The sequence below is a fragment of the Corvus hawaiiensis genome, chromosome 19, assembly GCF_020740725.1.
Source record: "Corvus hawaiiensis isolate bCorHaw1 chromosome 19, bCorHaw1.pri.cur, whole genome shotgun sequence".
In the NCBI taxonomy this organism is placed as follows: domain Eukaryota; kingdom Metazoa; phylum Chordata; class Aves; order Passeriformes; family Corvidae; genus Corvus; species Corvus hawaiiensis.
In genome coordinates, this window is record NC_063231.1 from 845,346 (window position 1) to 861,969 (window position 16,624).

The window sequence follows — 16,624 nt, forward strand, 5'->3', positions numbered from 1 at the left end:
TTTCCCAATTCCAGACTCAGTGTGTGTTTGTACCACTTGTTTTCCAGACAGAGAAGCTTGAATCCTACAAGACACAGAAGCTGGATTCCATCAGCCCTGAGCTCGTGCAAGCCAAGAAGCTGCTGCAGGGGATCACCGTGCCCCGCCGGGGCTGTCTGAGGGAGCTGGCCCAGCAGAAGGAGTTTGTCTGCTGGGTCAGAGAAGCACTGAAAGGTGTGTGCTGCTCATCCAGAAGTTAGACAGAGAGTACTAGAAGGGATGGCAGCTTGTGTGGGGGCAGGAGGAGCACTGAATCCCTGACCCATCTGCTTTGTGCCTTTGCAGCTTCTGGTGTTGATAGTTAGATCTCTGATGGGTTTTGGTGTGGAACGTGCTGTGAAGACCCTTTAAGTGTGCCCATGCACTGTAGGCTGCTGCAGCACACAGTGACCACCCTGCTGGGAGCTGGGCTGGGCCTGGAGGGCTTTAGTAGCTGCTGCTGCTCAGTTCAGGCCAGCTGTTTCAGAGGATGGAATTGTGTGCCTGCCAGCTGAGCTGTGTGACCTACACAGACACCCGCAGGCACTGCTCCCATCCTGGCTGGGGATCCGGGGGCCTGTGGGGGACACCAGAGCCCAAGGGGTCCATGGATGGATGGATGGATGACCTGGGAAAGCTGATGGGGGAAGGCAGTTGCACAGGAGCTGCTGTTCAAAGCATTCTTCTGCATTTCCTGTGGAAGGTGGTGATGAGGGGTGGTGCCCAAGCTGCCTCATTTGTTGTTCCCTGCTGCATTTGCCTCATTTCAGATATAAATGAGCTGAAGGTGTTCGTTGACCTGGCGTCCATCTCAGCGGGGGAGAATGACATGGACGTGGACCGTGTGGCGTGTTTCCACGGCACTGTGCACGGCTACTCCTCTCTGCTCTACGAGCTCCGCCAGGACTCGGGCTTTGAGGACTTCATGCGCTGTTTGCAGAAGCTGTGGCGAGCCCTGGACAGCGACGAGACCCTCCCCGAGAAACTGGTGAGTTCTGCTGGAGGAGGGCCTCTGCATCCTCCTGCATTTCTGCCTTCCGGGAGTGGCTGGAAGTTGGACTGCACTGGGCAAATGGCACCTGTGTGGGGACATCACTGCAGCTCTTGTTATTGGAAGGAAAAACATCTGATGTTTCTATGGCACAATAATTCACTGCAGCAGCTGTAACTGGTGTAGCACAGGTTTCTCCAGGGCACTGCTGAAACTTTCCAGCCTGATGTGGTGTAGAGGTGGGTGGCTGGGAACTCTTACCCTTTTGCAGCAGGGCCTGTTTCTGTAGCACTGTGGACTCTGTTCAGCCTCCCATGGAGTGGGTAAGGGAGAGCTGTGCAGAAAGAGCAGGCTGAAGCCAGTACTCATTCATTTCTTCCTCCCCCATCGTGAAACTCTTGTGCCAGCCCAAGCTGTTTGTCCTGATCAGGTGTAAGCCCAGAGGTCTTGGATTTCAGAGCAGTCAGGGCAGGGCTGTGTCTCCTCTCCCCACAGCGTGCCTCGGCTCAGCACCTGGAGTGGCTGAAGACAGTGAAGGAGAGCCATGGCTCCGTGGAGCTGTCCTCGCTGTCCCTGGCAGCTGCCATCAACAGCAGAGGGGTCTATGTGCTGAGAGCACCAGCTGATGGCCAGAAGGTGAGGTCACTCAGCTTGGAACCGGCCAGGGAGGCTCCCACTGCCCCTCCTTCCTGGGGGCTGCTGCCCCAGTGTTCCCCTGGCCTTGGGCAGAGCCTCAGCCCCAGCCACGCTGACAACTTCTGCTCTGGCAGGTCTCCTTGGACAGTGTTCTGCGCTTCACCCTCCCGGGGAGCTCGGGGGATGCCGAGGCCTCCTGGAAGTACTCGCTGGCGGAGCTCCGCGAGCTGCAGAACAAACTGATGCTCATGTCAGCCAAGGGAGAGCAAGGCCTGGTGGTGGAGAGGTTCTCTGAGGTCAGATTCCAAACCTAGTGGGTTACTGGTGTTGGGGTTAGGACTGGATTTGCCCTTGAGTGTCAGCTGTTAAGGCTGTGGTTGACAGTGGAGTTGCTGGGGGTGGTGGTCACAGGCACATGGGTGTTCCTGCCTTTGGTTCCTTGTTAGGGTAGAACTAAGCTGGAGGCAGAACAGTGGACTGGTGGCCTTATCCTCTGGCTGCACTGGGGATTGTCCTGGCTGGCAGCATTACTGTACTTTTGTAGCAAGCTGGGAGTTCCTTACTGGTTTCCTGGGGATGCTGCTGTTAGAAAGTCACAGAGAGCCTGTGGTTGCCGTACAAAGCCTGACACACCTTGGGACCAAAGACTTCCTCTTCAGTGAATGGCTTTCCAGTGGTTTCATGGCTGAAACTTGTAAACCAGCTTTGTTTCTCTCTCCTCTGTCCTCACACAGGTCTTTTCGAATGTTCAGAGACTTGCCCAGGCCTTTATAGACCTTTACTCAGCTGGGAACATGCTTTTCCGCTCCTGGCTTGCCCAGGTGTATTGTTCACCTGAAAGAGAATCCTGTGTTCTTATAGACTTCTCCCTGGGCCCCATCCCAGTGCTGGAAGGGCAAGGGGATATGGCAGCTGTGCTCCCAGCCCTCTGCAAGACCATGGAGAGTTTCCTGGAGAGCTGGAAAAGCTTCATGTACACAAAGCGATTTGAGCATTTCTACCTGAACTACTACAGTGCGGAGCAGCTGGTGTACCTGTGCTCGGAGCTGGGGCGGGGCACGCCCAGCCAGGCTGCCCTCATGATGCTCTCCTTCCTGAACCGCGACTGCACCGAGCAGGACGTCCTCGGAGCCCTCGGGAGCCAGGGGCCTCCCAGCTCAGGGAAGGCTGTTTCTGACTTCCAAGTGCTGCTGGATGGCGAGAAGGACCTCAGTGCCCGGCTGGAGTCCATCTGGGAGTGCTACATGAGCAACATGGGCTCCTTCCTCCCCAACTGCCTGGACATTGACACACTGGGCGTGTGGCTGAAGAACCTGGCCAGCAGGGGCAGGGAATGTATCACCAGAGATTTCCCCCAGGACCTGCTCTGTGTGGGCCAGCCCAACCTCATCACCTGCCCTCGCTCTGAGGTGCTCAGCTCTGCCCTGGCCATTTACATGAACAGCCCCGAGCAGCCCCTTCCCACCTTCGATGAGGTTCTGCTGTGCACGCCCCAGACCAGTGCTGAGCAGGTGGGGCTGTTCCTGCGGAGGTGCCTCATTCCCTGCCACGGGGGGGAGAAGATTTACACCATGCTCTACGCGGATGAGCTGAGCTACGACGTCAGCTGCAGGGCAGAGGAGCTGTTCCAGCACCTGCAGCGCTACAACAACTCCTACCGCCTCATCATCCTGTGCAACTGCGAGCGGGACAACAGCTACCTCCCCTCTGCCTTCAGCCACTACAAAGTGCACATGACTCCCCAGAGGTCACGAGCAGAGATCCAGCAGTACCTGCAGCGCCACTTCCGAGTCGCTCAGCCCTCCAACTCTGCTGCGTCCGTGTTCAAGGAGCACATGTGTGTTGGGATGGTGTCTTCCAAAAGAGCCGGCATGGGTAAGGTGGCACATGCAGAGTGGGCTCTGCTGAGTTCAAAACCCGAGTGGGGTTCACCTTGCCAGGTTCTGTGTCCAAGATTTAAGTATCTTGGTCAAAAAGAGCGATTCAGACTGGTCAGTGCAGTGAGGCGAAAGCTGGAAGTCACCTTATCCCCTGGTTTGACTTTAGAAACCAGCATTAAATAGAATAGACTCAAGTCCTATTAAAGAGTAAAGCTTCTCTCAGGCAGTGGAAGGAAAACAAACCATATGGGTAACAAGAGCAGTGTCTTGGATTCCGGACTCCAGCTGCTCAAACCGGATTTACACTTCCTTCTGGAATGCCTTTTAGGAAGCTTCAGGGATTTCAGGGCATGGGATACTTAAACATTTTATTTCCTTCTGTCTATTATGGTCTTAATATGATGTATGTGATATTGATGGCTTTAACTCTTGTGGTGGTTTTTATAACAGGGAAATCTCTGTGTGTGAAGAGGCTGCATGAGAGACTGCAAGAAGAGCAGCCTGACTGTACAGAACTTCTGAAAACTATCAGACTAATTGAACCAGAAGTGGATGAAGATAAAGTGCTAAAATCCCTCCTGCCTTTTCTGAAGAGAGAACACCAGACAAAGCCCATGATATTCCATTTCGATATCACCTCCTCAGTAAGTACATCCCTCCCAGAGCTGCCTTGTCGTACAAGTCCTGTGTGGATCCTTGCAGGAGCTTTCTTTAAAGTTCTTGTTTCTCGATTAGCCATTTCCCTATCATGTGTTTTCTAATTATTGTGTAAGTAACACAAATACCATCAAGGTAATTGAACTCTGGAACAGTTGCCCAGAGAAGCTGTAGAGTCTCTAACCTTGGAGACATTAAAAACCTGACTGTGGCCCTGGGCAGCCTGTTCTACATCGGCCTGCTTTGAACAGAGAGCCTTCCCACCCTCAACTGTTCTGTGATTCTGTGAAGTTGTGATGGGTAAATAAAGAGGAAATGCTTCTGTATCTCTTCTTGTGACAGGTGCAGCGTGGAATTCCAGAGTTTCTCTTCAAGCTGCTGGTTTTGCAGTACCTGAGAGATAATAATGGCAATATGTGGCTACGGCAGAAGTGCCATCTGTACATCATTGAAATCCTGGAGGAGTCCCCAGTGCCAAAGAAAGCAGCCAGACCTGTACGTACCAGCAGTGCTCCTTTTCTGGGAATTTCTCAGTCACTTTGCACATGTGTGCACTTTGTACATGAGCTGTGGTGAGTTGTAGGGCCTGTGACTGTAAACACAGCACAGGAGTTCCCTGTTTCACTCGGGGTGTGCTGTATCCCAGAACAGCTGGTGTCCCTGCTCTTGTACAAAGTGACATTAACACCAGAGAGCAAATTAGGCCTGTCCGGTTTCCTTGGGTTGGTGATTTCTGACGGCCTGTTAGTCCAAGCCTCACTGCCCCCACTGTAGCATTTATAGGAAACATAAAAATGCAAAATCTAATCTCCCTCATGCTAATTTGCATGTTTTAAAGTAGGGGAATGTTTATATGCGGCTGTAAGAACCGAAGTGACTGGAATAAATAACAGTTTATTGGGTTTCGTTTTCTTTGAAGCAGCCCTGAGAAGGGGCTGGAGGTGATGCCAGACTCATATTCCATGAAGGAAAATGTAGGAGGGAATAGGATTCACTGGTGCACTTCAAGTGGAAGAAGGGATGCACAGGGGAAAAGGCTGGTTCCTGTTCCTCAGGCCTGTGGTTTTAGGCAAGGAGACTGTTAAGAACAGATTAACTAAACTAATGAAGATCAAGGCTACAGCTCTGTGATGACCTTTTCTTTTTTCTTCTCCAGATGTCAGCAAGCCAGAAGTGTCACTTCTTGGACGTGTTCCCTAAAATAACATGCAAGTCTCCCAAAGAAGTGCTAGAAATGGAGACACTTGGGAACCGTTCTGGGGATGTTTCGGACCCAGGAATGGACAAGGAGGAATTTTGCAGCGAGGCTTTCCAGAGACCCTTCCAGTACCTGAAGAGGTTTGACCAGGGGTGTGACCTGGACATGTTCCAGTACGAGGCGCTCTCGGTGGAAGGCAGCCCTGCGGAATGCCTGCAGCTCTTCCTCCTGCACTGCGGGGTTGTGGATCCCTCCTGGGCAGAGCTCCGCAACTTCACCTGGTTTCTCAACATTCAGTTGAGAGACTGTGAAGCTTCTGTCTTTTGCAACCCTAACTTTGTCCAGGACACTTTGAAAGGTTTCAAGAACTTTGTGGTTAGCTTCATGATTTTAATGGCACGGGATTTTGCGACGCCCTCCCTGAACATTTCTGACCAGAGTTCAGGAAGACAATCCTCCCACCTGGAGAACGTCGCGGAGGAAGATCTGCTTCCTTTCCGCATCCGGAAGAAGTGGGAGTCGGAGCCTCATCCCTATTTGTTTTTCAATGAGGATCGTGTGTCCATGACATTCATTGGTTTCCATTTCCAGCAGAACGGGAATCGCATTGATGCCATCAATCCTCTGAACGGCAAAGTCATCAAGCGGGACATCATGACTGCCCAGCTGTACCGCGGCTTGGTACTGCAGAGGGTTCCCTTCAACGTGCCCTTCGACGAGCTGCCCCGCGAGGAGAAGCTCGAGAGGCTCTGCATGGTGCTGGGGATCCCCTGGGTGTTTGACCCCGACGAGACGTACGAGCTCACCACAGACAACGTGCTGAAAATCCTGGCTATCGAGATGCGATTCCGGTGCAACATCCCCGTCGTCATCATGGGAGAAACAGGCTGTGGGAAAACCAGGCTGGTGAAGTTCCTGTGTCAGTTACGCAGAAGCTTAGTAGAGGTGGAGAACATGAAGCTTGTCAAGGTCCATGGAGGTACCACTGCAGAGATGATCTATGCCAGGATCAGAGAAGCAGAAGCCCTGGCTAAATCCAACAAGGAGCAGCACGGGTTGGACACCGTCCTCTTTTTCGATGAAGCCAACACGACGGAGGCCGTGAGCAGCATCAAGGAGGTTCTGTGTGACCGCACGGTGCAGGGGAAGCCTTTGGCCTCTGGCTCTGGCCTGCGGATCATCGCAGCCTGCAACCCCTACCGGAAGCACACGGACAGGATGATCCAGCGCCTGGAGCTGGCTGGGCTGGGCTACCGGGTCAAAGCCGATGACACCAGGGAGAAGCTGGGATCTATCCCGCTGAGACAGCTCGTGTACCGGGTGCACGCGCTCCCGCCCAGCATGATCCCGCTGGTGTGGGATTTTGGGCAGCTCAACAACCACACGGAGAAGATGTACATCCAGCAGATCGTGCAGCGCGTGGCGGAGCAGCTGCCCATGGCCAGGGACGAGGTGGGGACGGTCACAGAGGTGCTCTTTGCTTCCCAGCAGTACATGAGGCGGAGGGACGACGAGTGCAGCTTCGTCAGCCTGCGGGACGTGGAGCGCTGCATGGAGGTGTTCAAGTGGTTTTACAGGCACAGCCAGCTGCTGCTGAGGGAGCTGGAGAAGTACCTGGCCGAGAGGAAAGCTCCCAAGGGCAGCGGCGACAGAAACAGCGTTATCTGGTCCTTGGTGCTGGCAGTTGGGGTCTGCTACCACGCATCCCTGGAAAGGAAGGAGCCGTACAGGAATGCCATCAGCCAGGTCCTCCCAAAGCCTTACGATACCCAGAAAAAGATTTTGGAAGAAATCTCCCTGATGCAGGACTTATTCCTGAGTGGGGTGCCGCTCCGGGATACCATCGCAAGGAACTTGGCCTTGAAGGAAAATGTCTTCATGATGGTCATCTGTATTGAGCTGAAAATCCCTCTTTTTCTTGTCGGGAAGCCTGGGAGCTCCAAATCCCTGGCGAAAACCATCGTGGCCGATGCTATGCAGGGCCAAGCAGCTCATTCTGATCTGTTCAAGGACCTGAAGCAGATCCATCTCGTGTCTTTTCAGTGCAGCCCCCTCTCCACTCCAGAGGGAATCATAGGCACTTTCAAGCACTGTGCTCGGTTCCAAGAAGGGAAGAACTTGGAGGAGTATGTATCAGTGGTGGTTTTGGATGAGATTGGGCTGGCAGAAGACTCTCCCAAAATGCCCTTGAAGACTTTGCATCCACTTTTGGAGGATGGCTGCATAGATGATGTCCCTCTTCCTCACAAAAAGGTTGGCTTCATCGGGATTTCCAACTGGGCTTTGGACCCTGCTAAGATGAACCGAGGCATCTTTGTGTCTCGTGGGGACCCCAGCAGAGAGGAGCTCATCGAGAGTGCAAAGGGCATTTGCTGCTCAGCACGAGGGGCTTTGCAGAAGGTCGAGCAGTATTTCCATCACTTTGCAGATGCGTATGAAAATATTTGCAAGGCCCAAGACAGGGAGTTCTTTGGCCTGCGTGACTACTACAGCCTCATAAAGATGTTTTTTGCCTTAGCTAAGAGCTCCAAAAGTGAGCCCACACCTCAGGACATCGCTGCAGTGGTTCTCCGTAACTTCGGTGGCAAGGATGATGTCAATGCCTTGGAAATATTCACCTCCAAGTTGCTAGAAAAAGGAGAGATACATGCTCATGATATCAGTAGGATTGAGCTGATCCGACAGAACATTTACAGCAGTGCTGAGGACGGGGACTGCAGATACCTGCTTGTGTTGACTGAGAACTACGCGGCGCTGCAGATCCTCCAGCAGGCTTTCTTCACTGCCCGACAGCAGCCAGAAATTATCTTTGGCTCCAGTTTTCCTAAGGACCAAGAATATACCCAGATATGCAGGAACATCAACCGAGTGAAGGTCTGCATGGAAACTGGCCAGATGGTTGTGCTCCTCAACTTGCAGAACCTCTATGAGAGCCTCTACGATGCCCTCAACCAGTACTACGTGTACCTGGCTGGGCAGAAGTACGTGGATTTGGGGCTGGGCACCCACCGGGTGAAGTGCCGGGTGCACCCCAAGTTCCGCCTGATCGTCATTGAGGAGAAGGAGGTGGTGTACAAGCACTTCCCCATCCCCCTGATCAACCGGCTGGAGAAGCACTACCTGGACATCAGCACCATGCTGGACAAGGGGCAGAGGGAAGCCGTGCAGGAGCTGCAGCAGTGGGTGCAGGAGTTCACGGCGGTCAATACGGAGGAGCACTTCATCAGCCAGCAGCAGTACAGGCCTGCGGACGTGTTCGTGGGCTACCACGCCAACACCTGCGCCTCGCTGGTGCTGCAGGGCACGCAGCGCCTGCGCCCGGCCTGCGGCCCCGCCGAGCTCCTGCCCCGCGTCAAGGAGGAGGCGCGGCTGGCCCTGCTCAACTGTGCCACCCCCGACGCCGTCATCCGCCTCTGCAACTCCGTGGGGGTGTTCACGGCAGACTCCCTGGCCCACACCTACTTCAGGCAGCAGCAGCACACGTCCTTCGCGGACTTCCTCCGCGCCCACGTGCACGCGGGGGCCGGGCCCCAGACGGCCTTCACCGAGGTGAGCCCGGGCTCCTCCAAAGCCTCCTGAGCTGCGCCCAGCTCTGTGTTCCTGCTGCCAGGGCTGCAGGATGGCAACGCCTGCGTGCACCACGGTGCCCGGGTGTGCAGAGGTGGGGGCAGTCCAGCTCTGCAGCAGGCTGGCAGCCCCTGGGAGCACAGGTGGGTCTGTGCTATATTCCTGCCCCTTTTTCCTCAGGTCACCACCTTCTCCCGGCTGCTCACCAGTGCCGACGCTGCCTGCCTGGAGAGGGAGGTGCAGGGCAGGGCCCAAAGGCCGCAGATTCTGTTCCTGCAGCAGTTTGACACAGAGTACTCCTTCCTGAAGGGCATCCGGTGAGTCTGGGCCTGTGTTTTCCTGCTTGGAATAGGCTGGCAGCTGCGTGGAAGGTGTGTGGGCAGAGCATTTGGAGTGGTGCATATGGAAAAGGGGGCTGTGCTGGCAGTGGGCTGGCTCAGGACAGACTTTATCAGCTCCATCACATGAGATGAGGTTTGGTGTTTTTATCTTTCCTCCTGCAGCAGCTACAGCTAATGTGGAGTGACTGGTTCTGTGGTCTTTAGTGTTTGGTCTTTACACTTAGTGACTTCTGTTAAATTCCTTTTCACTCTTCAGGGATTTCCTGGATACCACTTCAGGAAATAAAGTCCTCATTATTCAGACAGACTTTGAAGATGGCTCTCAGGATGCCCAGCTCATCGCCTCAGCCAAGTGAGTGCGGTGTGGAGTGGTTCAGTTCTGCCTGGCTGCTCCTCACCGTGTTTGGTTATTGGTGCTGTTTGGGTATCTCACACTCAGGAATGTGCAATCCTTTATTCTGTAGCAGAATGAATCTAAATGCACTAATTGTGTTTCACATAATCCATAACCCAAGTCAAAATAAGATAAGCTGGGTCAAATGAGCAGATAATCCCCTTTGAAGTGTGAATTCTGGCCCCTGGCTGAGAACTCCTGAAGAGCTGAGGCTCATGGGGTAATTCAGGGCACAGCTGCAGGTGGCAGCTCGGCATCACAGCTGGGAGGAAGGAGTGGGAGTCCCCTGTGTCTGTTCTGGGAGAGGAAATGTGTTCTCTCTTGAGGAGGGACCTGTGGCCATGAACCTCTGTCTGCCTTTGCTCTGCCAGCAGCATTTTCTCTTTGTTGCAGGTACACTGTTGTTAATGAGATCAACAAGGTAGACCTGGGAGAGGTCTCTGTCTTTGTCTACTTTATCATGAAGCTTTCCCGGCTGGAAGGAGGAACATCCTACGTGGGATTCCATGGAGGTGGGTGTGCCCATCTGCCCCTCCTCACTCTTCAGCTGCCTTCAGGCAATCATTTCTCTTCCTCACTTTCCTTTAAATGAAAATCTGGACTCAATGTGTCCTGTGGGTTGTCAGAGCTGCTTCCCTGTCCCACAGGACTCCCCAGGGGATCAGTACCTGGCAGTCCTGGGTGAGAGCACCTTGCCTTGCCTGCTGACATACAGGTCCTCTCTCCAGTCAGCTGGAGAGCAGCACACAGCCACAAGGGTAACTCCATGGCTGTGTTGTCCCCCAGCAGCTCTGCAGCAGGTGCTGATGTGTTCTGCTCCCAGCAGCAAGGTTCCTCTGGGCCTGGGGGCTTCTGAGAGCCTCAGAACCTTGGGACTGTCAGGCAGGGCAGGGGGTTCTGAGGGCATCGTGCTTTCTCCTCTTACAGCAAGAGGTGGGATTTAGTGGACTCTGCATGAAACCCCACAGGTTATGGTGCTGGCAGGTAATTCTGGGGAAGCTCTTCTGGAAGAAGGAGCTGCAGGCTGGGAATGATTCCCTGTTGTTCTCTGCCTGTAGGGCTGTGGCAGTCGGTGCACATAGATGACCTCCGCAGATCCAAGGACATGATCTCTGACTTGACAGCCCTGCAGAACCTCACCATCAGCCAGGTGTTCTCTGAGGATCCAGGTGGAACCAAAGGTGAGCTGTGTGCTGGGGAAAAGGGGAGCTGTGGTCCCAGAGTTGGTACTACAGGAACTGGCACAATGTATCTGATGACTTCCCCTGCTCAGCACCTGGTTTTGGGGGGATCACCACATGGCTCCCAACTTGTATTTAATTCATTATGACAACTTCAGGTCATCAAGCAAGTTAATTTGGTATTTTCCCCTTTTTCTTTTGACAAAAATGTGGCATTTGCACTGCTCAGCAGCCTGAGTGCTCTGTCCCAGCACAGGAGGCAGCAGATGCTGCATGGCAGAGACCACTGACAAGGGTCTTTCTTTCACCTGAGCTTTTTCTTACTCCTTTTCCTTTCACCACACTGCCTGACAGGAGTCAGGGAGAACTTAAGGCATTAGCTCAGTGTCACATTTCTTCCAGTTCTTGCTGCATGAAGCCTGACAGCCCAAGCAGCTGTCTCTGTGCTTGAGAGGTGGATCTCAGCTACTCATGCAGGTGCTAATGACATCAGTCATCTCTGACAGATGTTCTGCTGCTCTGGGATGCAGTTGCTAAAATAAACTCTCATCTGACTGATGCAGGAGGGCACTGCTGCTTTCTAATAAAAATTCTACACCTTAGCTGCAGCTCTGCCTGTGAATGGAGAAGCACAGCAGGAAGAGATGGAGGTTGAAACACCAGTGCCAGAGCACCATGAGGTCAGTTCAGAATACGTTTGTTTGCCTCTCAGCTGTCACTGTGGCTCTCTGCTCTGTCATCCATAGGTGCAACACACCTTTTGTGTTGCCCTTCACTTGAAACCTATCAGCAATATTTGCATCACGAATGTTACTGATCAGACACAAATTCCTCCTCCCCACTGCCCAGTCAAAATCAGCATCACTAAAGAAATAAACCATTCTAAGGACCCTATAGTTCCTTAGTCATTTCATTCTTCTGATTTTTAAAAATCAGGTTTAAGAGTTTCTGTTGCCTTTCTCCCCCTGGAGGTGGGAGCTGTGGCCCTGAGCCTCACTCCAGCTGTGTGTGCTCTGAGGTGTGTGCTGGAGCTGTCTGAGGGTTTCGCTGTGCTGCAGCCACACTTACACTGCCTCGTGTGCCCCATACAGCCTCAGCTGGACCTGCCCAGGACCAGGGACATGTAGCATTTCCCAGGAAGGGCAGATTTTCCCTGGTCACAGTGATTATTTCCACTTCTTTCCTCAAAGTGCTGAATCTTTCCCCTGCAGGAATCTTACCTCAGTACAAATGCTGTGTCTCAGGCTAGTCTGAAAGGGCCACGGAGGTTGCATCGTGTTCTTGAGAGTTGCAGCCTGAGATGAGGGGAGCCGGGAGCAGGGATGCCAGGCAACAGGCCCTTTTGAGGGAGCACTGTGACCCTTACCAGAGGGGTGTGCTGGGGACAGGAGGGGCACTCTGAAGGGGAATGCCCTCGTTTTCCTGGGCAGGGTGAGATCCTGGACACCACTGTGCTGCTGAGGACCTGTGTGCAGAGTGCTGTGGGGATGCTGCGGGACCAGAACGAAGACCTGAGTCGGAGCAGGAAGAGAATTGAGATTCTCCTTGGCCTTTTCTCCAAAGAGGATAAGCTGAAAGGTGTGTGCTGCAGGGAGTGTCCCTGGGCATCTGGGGACCACCAAAACATGGCAGTCAGGTCACTGGGGACCCAAGGGTCCTTGCTATGGTGCAGACAAGGGGCATCTCCCAGGAGTGTGTGTCCATGCTCCAGTCTGTTGATGGATGTAGGGGTTTTTCCTGCTGTTCAAGTGGTGGCTTTTTCTCTGGCTATGCTGGCTGGTTTTTTCCCCAGCCGGCCAATTATTGAAACAACTGTCAAATGCTGTGCTTGGTGGCATATTTGGGTCCAAGCTAATAGAAGAGAAAATACAAGTTCCCTGTTGTTTTGTAGCCTCTTTCCTGAAGATAACCAAGGCTCGTCTCTCCAGCCTGTTGAAGAAGCAAGAAGAAAATTCTCTTCACCCAAAAAACTGGGTGCTTCGGGAGGCTTCCAACCTCAGTGCTCTGCAGGAGGCAGGTACCTTCAGGTGAGGACAGAGCCTTGTCACCTGCAGCCTTCCAGGAAGAGTCTGCAAGTGGCACCTGTGCAGCAGAGAGAGCAGCTTTGTGTAAGCTGAGAATTTGCAGTGTCAGTCTCCAGTCTGTGCTGGAAACTCTCAGAAGGCAATTTTAGCCTCTCCTGGGGGAGAGGGTGACTTAGAGCTGAAGGGGCTGTACTGGGACAGGAATGCACAAGGAAGAGTGGGAGTACAGGTGAGCCAGGAGTGAGAGAAGTGCAGGGGGTTTTTGTTGGTGGTATTTTTTTCCCATAAAGGCAAGATTAGGATTCTATCACATGCAAATGTCAGCAGTTATTCAGGACAGTCACCTCCTGCTTTGCTGATGTTATTGCTCACAGGTTTCTCCATGTCTTTCTCCCCAAAGGAACACCCTATGGAAGCGAGTCCAGAAGGTGATCACTCCCTTCCTGGCTCTCCTGATTGCTGTCATAGACAGGAATGGCAACCTGGAGCTGCTGGCCAGGCCGGCAGCAAAGTGTGTGACAGACCTGTGGATGTTCATCTTCAGTGACACCAAACTCCTGAGTGTCCCTGCCGCTGTGGGGAAGAACAGGTGAGCCTGGGAGGAGCAGCAGGAGGGCTGGGCTGGGCTGGCAGCACTGGGAGCAGCCCAGCACTGGCTCTAACCCCCTGTGGCAGAGGGATTCTGTTTGTTGGCTGCTCCACGAGGGCAGCAGGGCACTGCTCACTGAGTTCAGTCTGTTCTTCCTGCCTGTGGCCCCGAGTGCTCCTGGGCTTTGCTCCCTGGCCCTTGGCATGTTCCCCCTCCTTACCCAGCCCCTGCAGCCGTGTCCTGCCAGCGCAGCCTGCCCAGGGAATGCTGCCTGGGGAAGGGCCAAGGCTCCACAGCTGGCAGGGTGAGCTGTATCAGAGTCCTGCAGTTCCCTCCCCTTCTAGGGCTCGTTTGCTTTCTGCAGCCTCTTGCCTCTGTTGTCTGAACTGTGCTTCCCAGACAAAAGCCTGGTGCATTAATGACCTTTTAAACCCCCAGCCCTCAGCCAGAGATAATCCTGGTGCAGAACAACATGATGGTATCTGCTGATGTTGGGAATGAGATGCCCTTCAGCTGGAGGATAAAGGAGTACCTGGAAGAGATGTGGTTGGAGGCTCGGTACATCAAAAACACTGAAGGTGAGAGCCTGGCTTGAGCATCTCCATCCACTGCCCTTTGAGCTCTGGTTTGTCACTGGATGAGGAGATTGACAGCTGGAGTGACAATCTCACAGAATTAGACCTGAAACCAGTCAGAATTTACCTGTTAGAATATTACAGTGAAATTCTGCAGCTTTAGTAAAACCCACAGAGAAGGCCAAGAAGGTAATCAATGAGAGAAGATGTTCTTGTTGTGAGACATTGAGAGTGTACAAGGGAGAACTTGTGGATAATATGTAGCAACTATACTTTTGCTTGTATAGCTGATTGTTTACTGCCTGAATGGTCATTGTTTGTTAGACAGCCTTGTCATTGTTTGCTGAGCAGCCAATCTCAATAGGCCACAGCAATTGTGAAGATGTATAAGAACAGCAATAGAGAAAAAAAACCTTTCTACCTTTCTCGACTGTGGATTACGACTAGTGTGGCTTTTATGTCTGCCTTAACTACAGCCACAGCTGGAGTCACCTTCAGTCCCTCTGTGCTCCTGTGAGCCAGCAGAGCTCTGTGCAGGCAGCTTTTCTTTGTGCTTCTCACCATTCATCTTTCTCACCTATTCTGTGCCCTTGCATTCAAAATGCTGTGGAGATTCCAAGAGTTAATGACAAGGTGAGATTCCAGAAATACGACACTGGTGCTGGGCTGACAAGGCCTGGCCTGAGTCCCTCCTTACTGCCCTGGATGAGGGGAGTGCTGGATGCTTCAGTGATTAATTAGGTGTCAGTGTCTCTAGGATAGATGCTGTGTCAAAGCCAGCTTCCTCCCAATATCCACTTCTCTCTACATTCTCATTTTCCAGGCCACGCTGAGAAGTTTGTGGATTACTTCCAGAAAACTGCCCTGGGAAAATTCATCTCTGCTCTGACTGAGGAAGAAAGGCAGATGCTCTTCCAGTGCTACATCACAGACTTTATTGGCTTGACCATCGGTGTGTCCTCCCAGAAGGAGCTGCAGGTCAGTGTCTAGAGCAGGACCTGGAAACCCTTAGGGTGGGGAGAAGAGTACGAGGCCTGTGAATGTGTCCTTCTGAATCAGTCCTGCCTTGGGGAAAATGCCCCATCTGAGACAGCCCAGCAGCAGGGGAAGGCCAGAGCAGACCACTGGGCACTGAGTGGCTGCTGGGGTTACTCAGACCTTACTCAGAAAAGCAGTGCCTTAAATTGACATATTTAAGGCTGTCTTTGTAGGAAAGTGATTCTTGTCTTTGAGAGAATTTTGCCGGGATTTCCAGTACAAAATGAATTATGAAAGTCCTTTCTCACCTTTGGTTTTCACCATTTCCCACCCCTGCAGTGTCTGCGCATGGCCTTTGTGTCCTGCATTGAGGAGTGGGTGGCAAAGTCCCCCCGGAGAGAGGAGCTGGTGCCCTCCCTGCCCTGGGCCCACCTGGCATACAACCAGTTCAAGAGCCGCCTGCAGAACTTCTCCAGGATCCTGGCTGTGCACCCCAGTGTGACTGGCTACCTCCTGAAGCAGGAAGGATATAGAATTCCACACTCAGAGATGGTAAAGTCACTCCCAGGCATTTTGTGCTCCTCAGCCCTGGCAGGGAGCTCTGACTGCACTGAGTTAGCTGCCGTTCAGTCTCCTTTGGATTTCAGTGACAGCAGAGGGGGAAGCACAGGCTCAGGTTCCCCAGAACTGGGAATGATCTGCTGTGCTGTTACTGTTACAAGCAGGTTTTAAAACAGTTTGCCCTGCTTTTGCAGTAGTTAATAGGACATGCTAACAAGCCAAGCCACGAACATGAGAACTGCAGAGCTTGAAATAACCAAGTAGGACACTATTCAGTAGAACATGTGCTGCAGCAAACCAGACTGGGAGCCCAAGGTCCATAAATAATTCCGAAATGCAACTGTTGTGTTACCCTTGGCCCTGTGCGTGTGCAGGTTCTGGACGTGCTGGCTGCAATGGTGTGTGCTGAGGAGCTGGAGAGCCAGATGCAGACAGCCTCCCCTGAGCTCTGGCTGCAGAGAGTGAAGAACCTTCACATGCCCATTGAGTTCCTTTGCAAAGAGGAGGGTGCCCAGCGCAGGGCGAGTCGGTGCCATCAGCTGCTGAGGGAACTCAAGTAGGTACCAAGCTGTGCTCACAGCCCTGCTCCTCTGCCTGGCAGTTCACTGGGGCATTGGAGCAGCCTGAAGCTGTTCTGGTGCTGCTTTTTTCAGGCTTTGCAAACCTTTCCAGGTTCCTGCTGGCCTCAATTACATACCAAGCAGCAAGAACCGCATTTTTTCTCCCTCATCTCCTGTAGATTCTCTCTCTAAATCTGGCAGTATCATCTGGTGCATTCCATCTGGGTTCAGGGGTTATTTAAAACTCTCCTCAGGTTCCTGTTAACCAGCAGCATCTCCCCACTTCATCCTCTGTGCATAAAGACTCAGGAGATGGGGAGTTTCACTGCATCTTGTGTTTTGGAAGAAAGCCCAGAGTGCTACCCCAGTTTCTCACAGACCTCGTTTAGTTTACTTGAAGAAAGTGTAGCTAATTGTGATTGGTATTTTTTAAATTACTTTTTTGATGTAGAAGTTAGAGGTGTGAGAAGGTGT

The 16,624-nt window shown here is 52.7% G+C and overlaps 1 protein-coding gene across 4 annotated transcripts in view; it reads left to right on the forward strand.

Annotated features, from left to right (window-relative positions):
• Positions 1 to 16,624, forward strand: part of RNF213 (ring finger protein 213) — a 46,727-nt gene that overhangs the window by 16,014 nt on the left and 14,089 nt on the right. For 3 of the 4 annotated variants that reach the window (XM_048323447.1, XM_048323446.1, XM_048323449.1), the window contains exons 20-39: positions 48 to 213; positions 789 to 1,006; positions 1,505 to 1,645; positions 1,780 to 1,941; positions 2,380 to 3,520; positions 3,976 to 4,169; positions 4,525 to 4,677; positions 5,339 to 8,929; positions 9,128 to 9,264; positions 9,545 to 9,640; positions 10,076 to 10,194; positions 10,741 to 10,863; positions 11,467 to 11,543; positions 12,294 to 12,441; positions 12,755 to 12,890; positions 13,288 to 13,476; positions 13,915 to 14,054; positions 14,875 to 15,029; positions 15,369 to 15,581; positions 15,965 to 16,146. In XM_048323447.1, coding sequence (XP_048179404.1) covers positions 48 to 213; positions 789 to 1,006; positions 1,505 to 1,645; positions 1,780 to 1,941; positions 2,380 to 3,520; positions 3,976 to 4,169; positions 4,525 to 4,677; positions 5,339 to 8,929; positions 9,128 to 9,264; positions 9,545 to 9,640; positions 10,076 to 10,194; positions 10,741 to 10,863; positions 11,467 to 11,543; positions 12,294 to 12,441; positions 12,755 to 12,890; positions 13,288 to 13,476; positions 13,915 to 14,054; positions 14,875 to 15,029; positions 15,369 to 15,581; positions 15,965 to 16,146 — 7,481 coding nt within the window. The remainder of the gene's footprint in view (positions 1 to 47; positions 214 to 788; positions 1,007 to 1,504; positions 1,646 to 1,779; positions 1,942 to 2,379; positions 3,521 to 3,975; positions 4,170 to 4,524; positions 4,678 to 5,338; positions 8,930 to 9,127; positions 9,265 to 9,544; positions 9,641 to 10,075; positions 10,195 to 10,740; positions 10,864 to 11,466; positions 11,544 to 12,293; positions 12,442 to 12,754; positions 12,891 to 13,287; positions 13,477 to 13,914; positions 14,055 to 14,874; positions 15,030 to 15,368; positions 15,582 to 15,964; positions 16,147 to 16,624) is intronic. The other variant, XM_048323448.1, reaches the window with a different exon arrangement.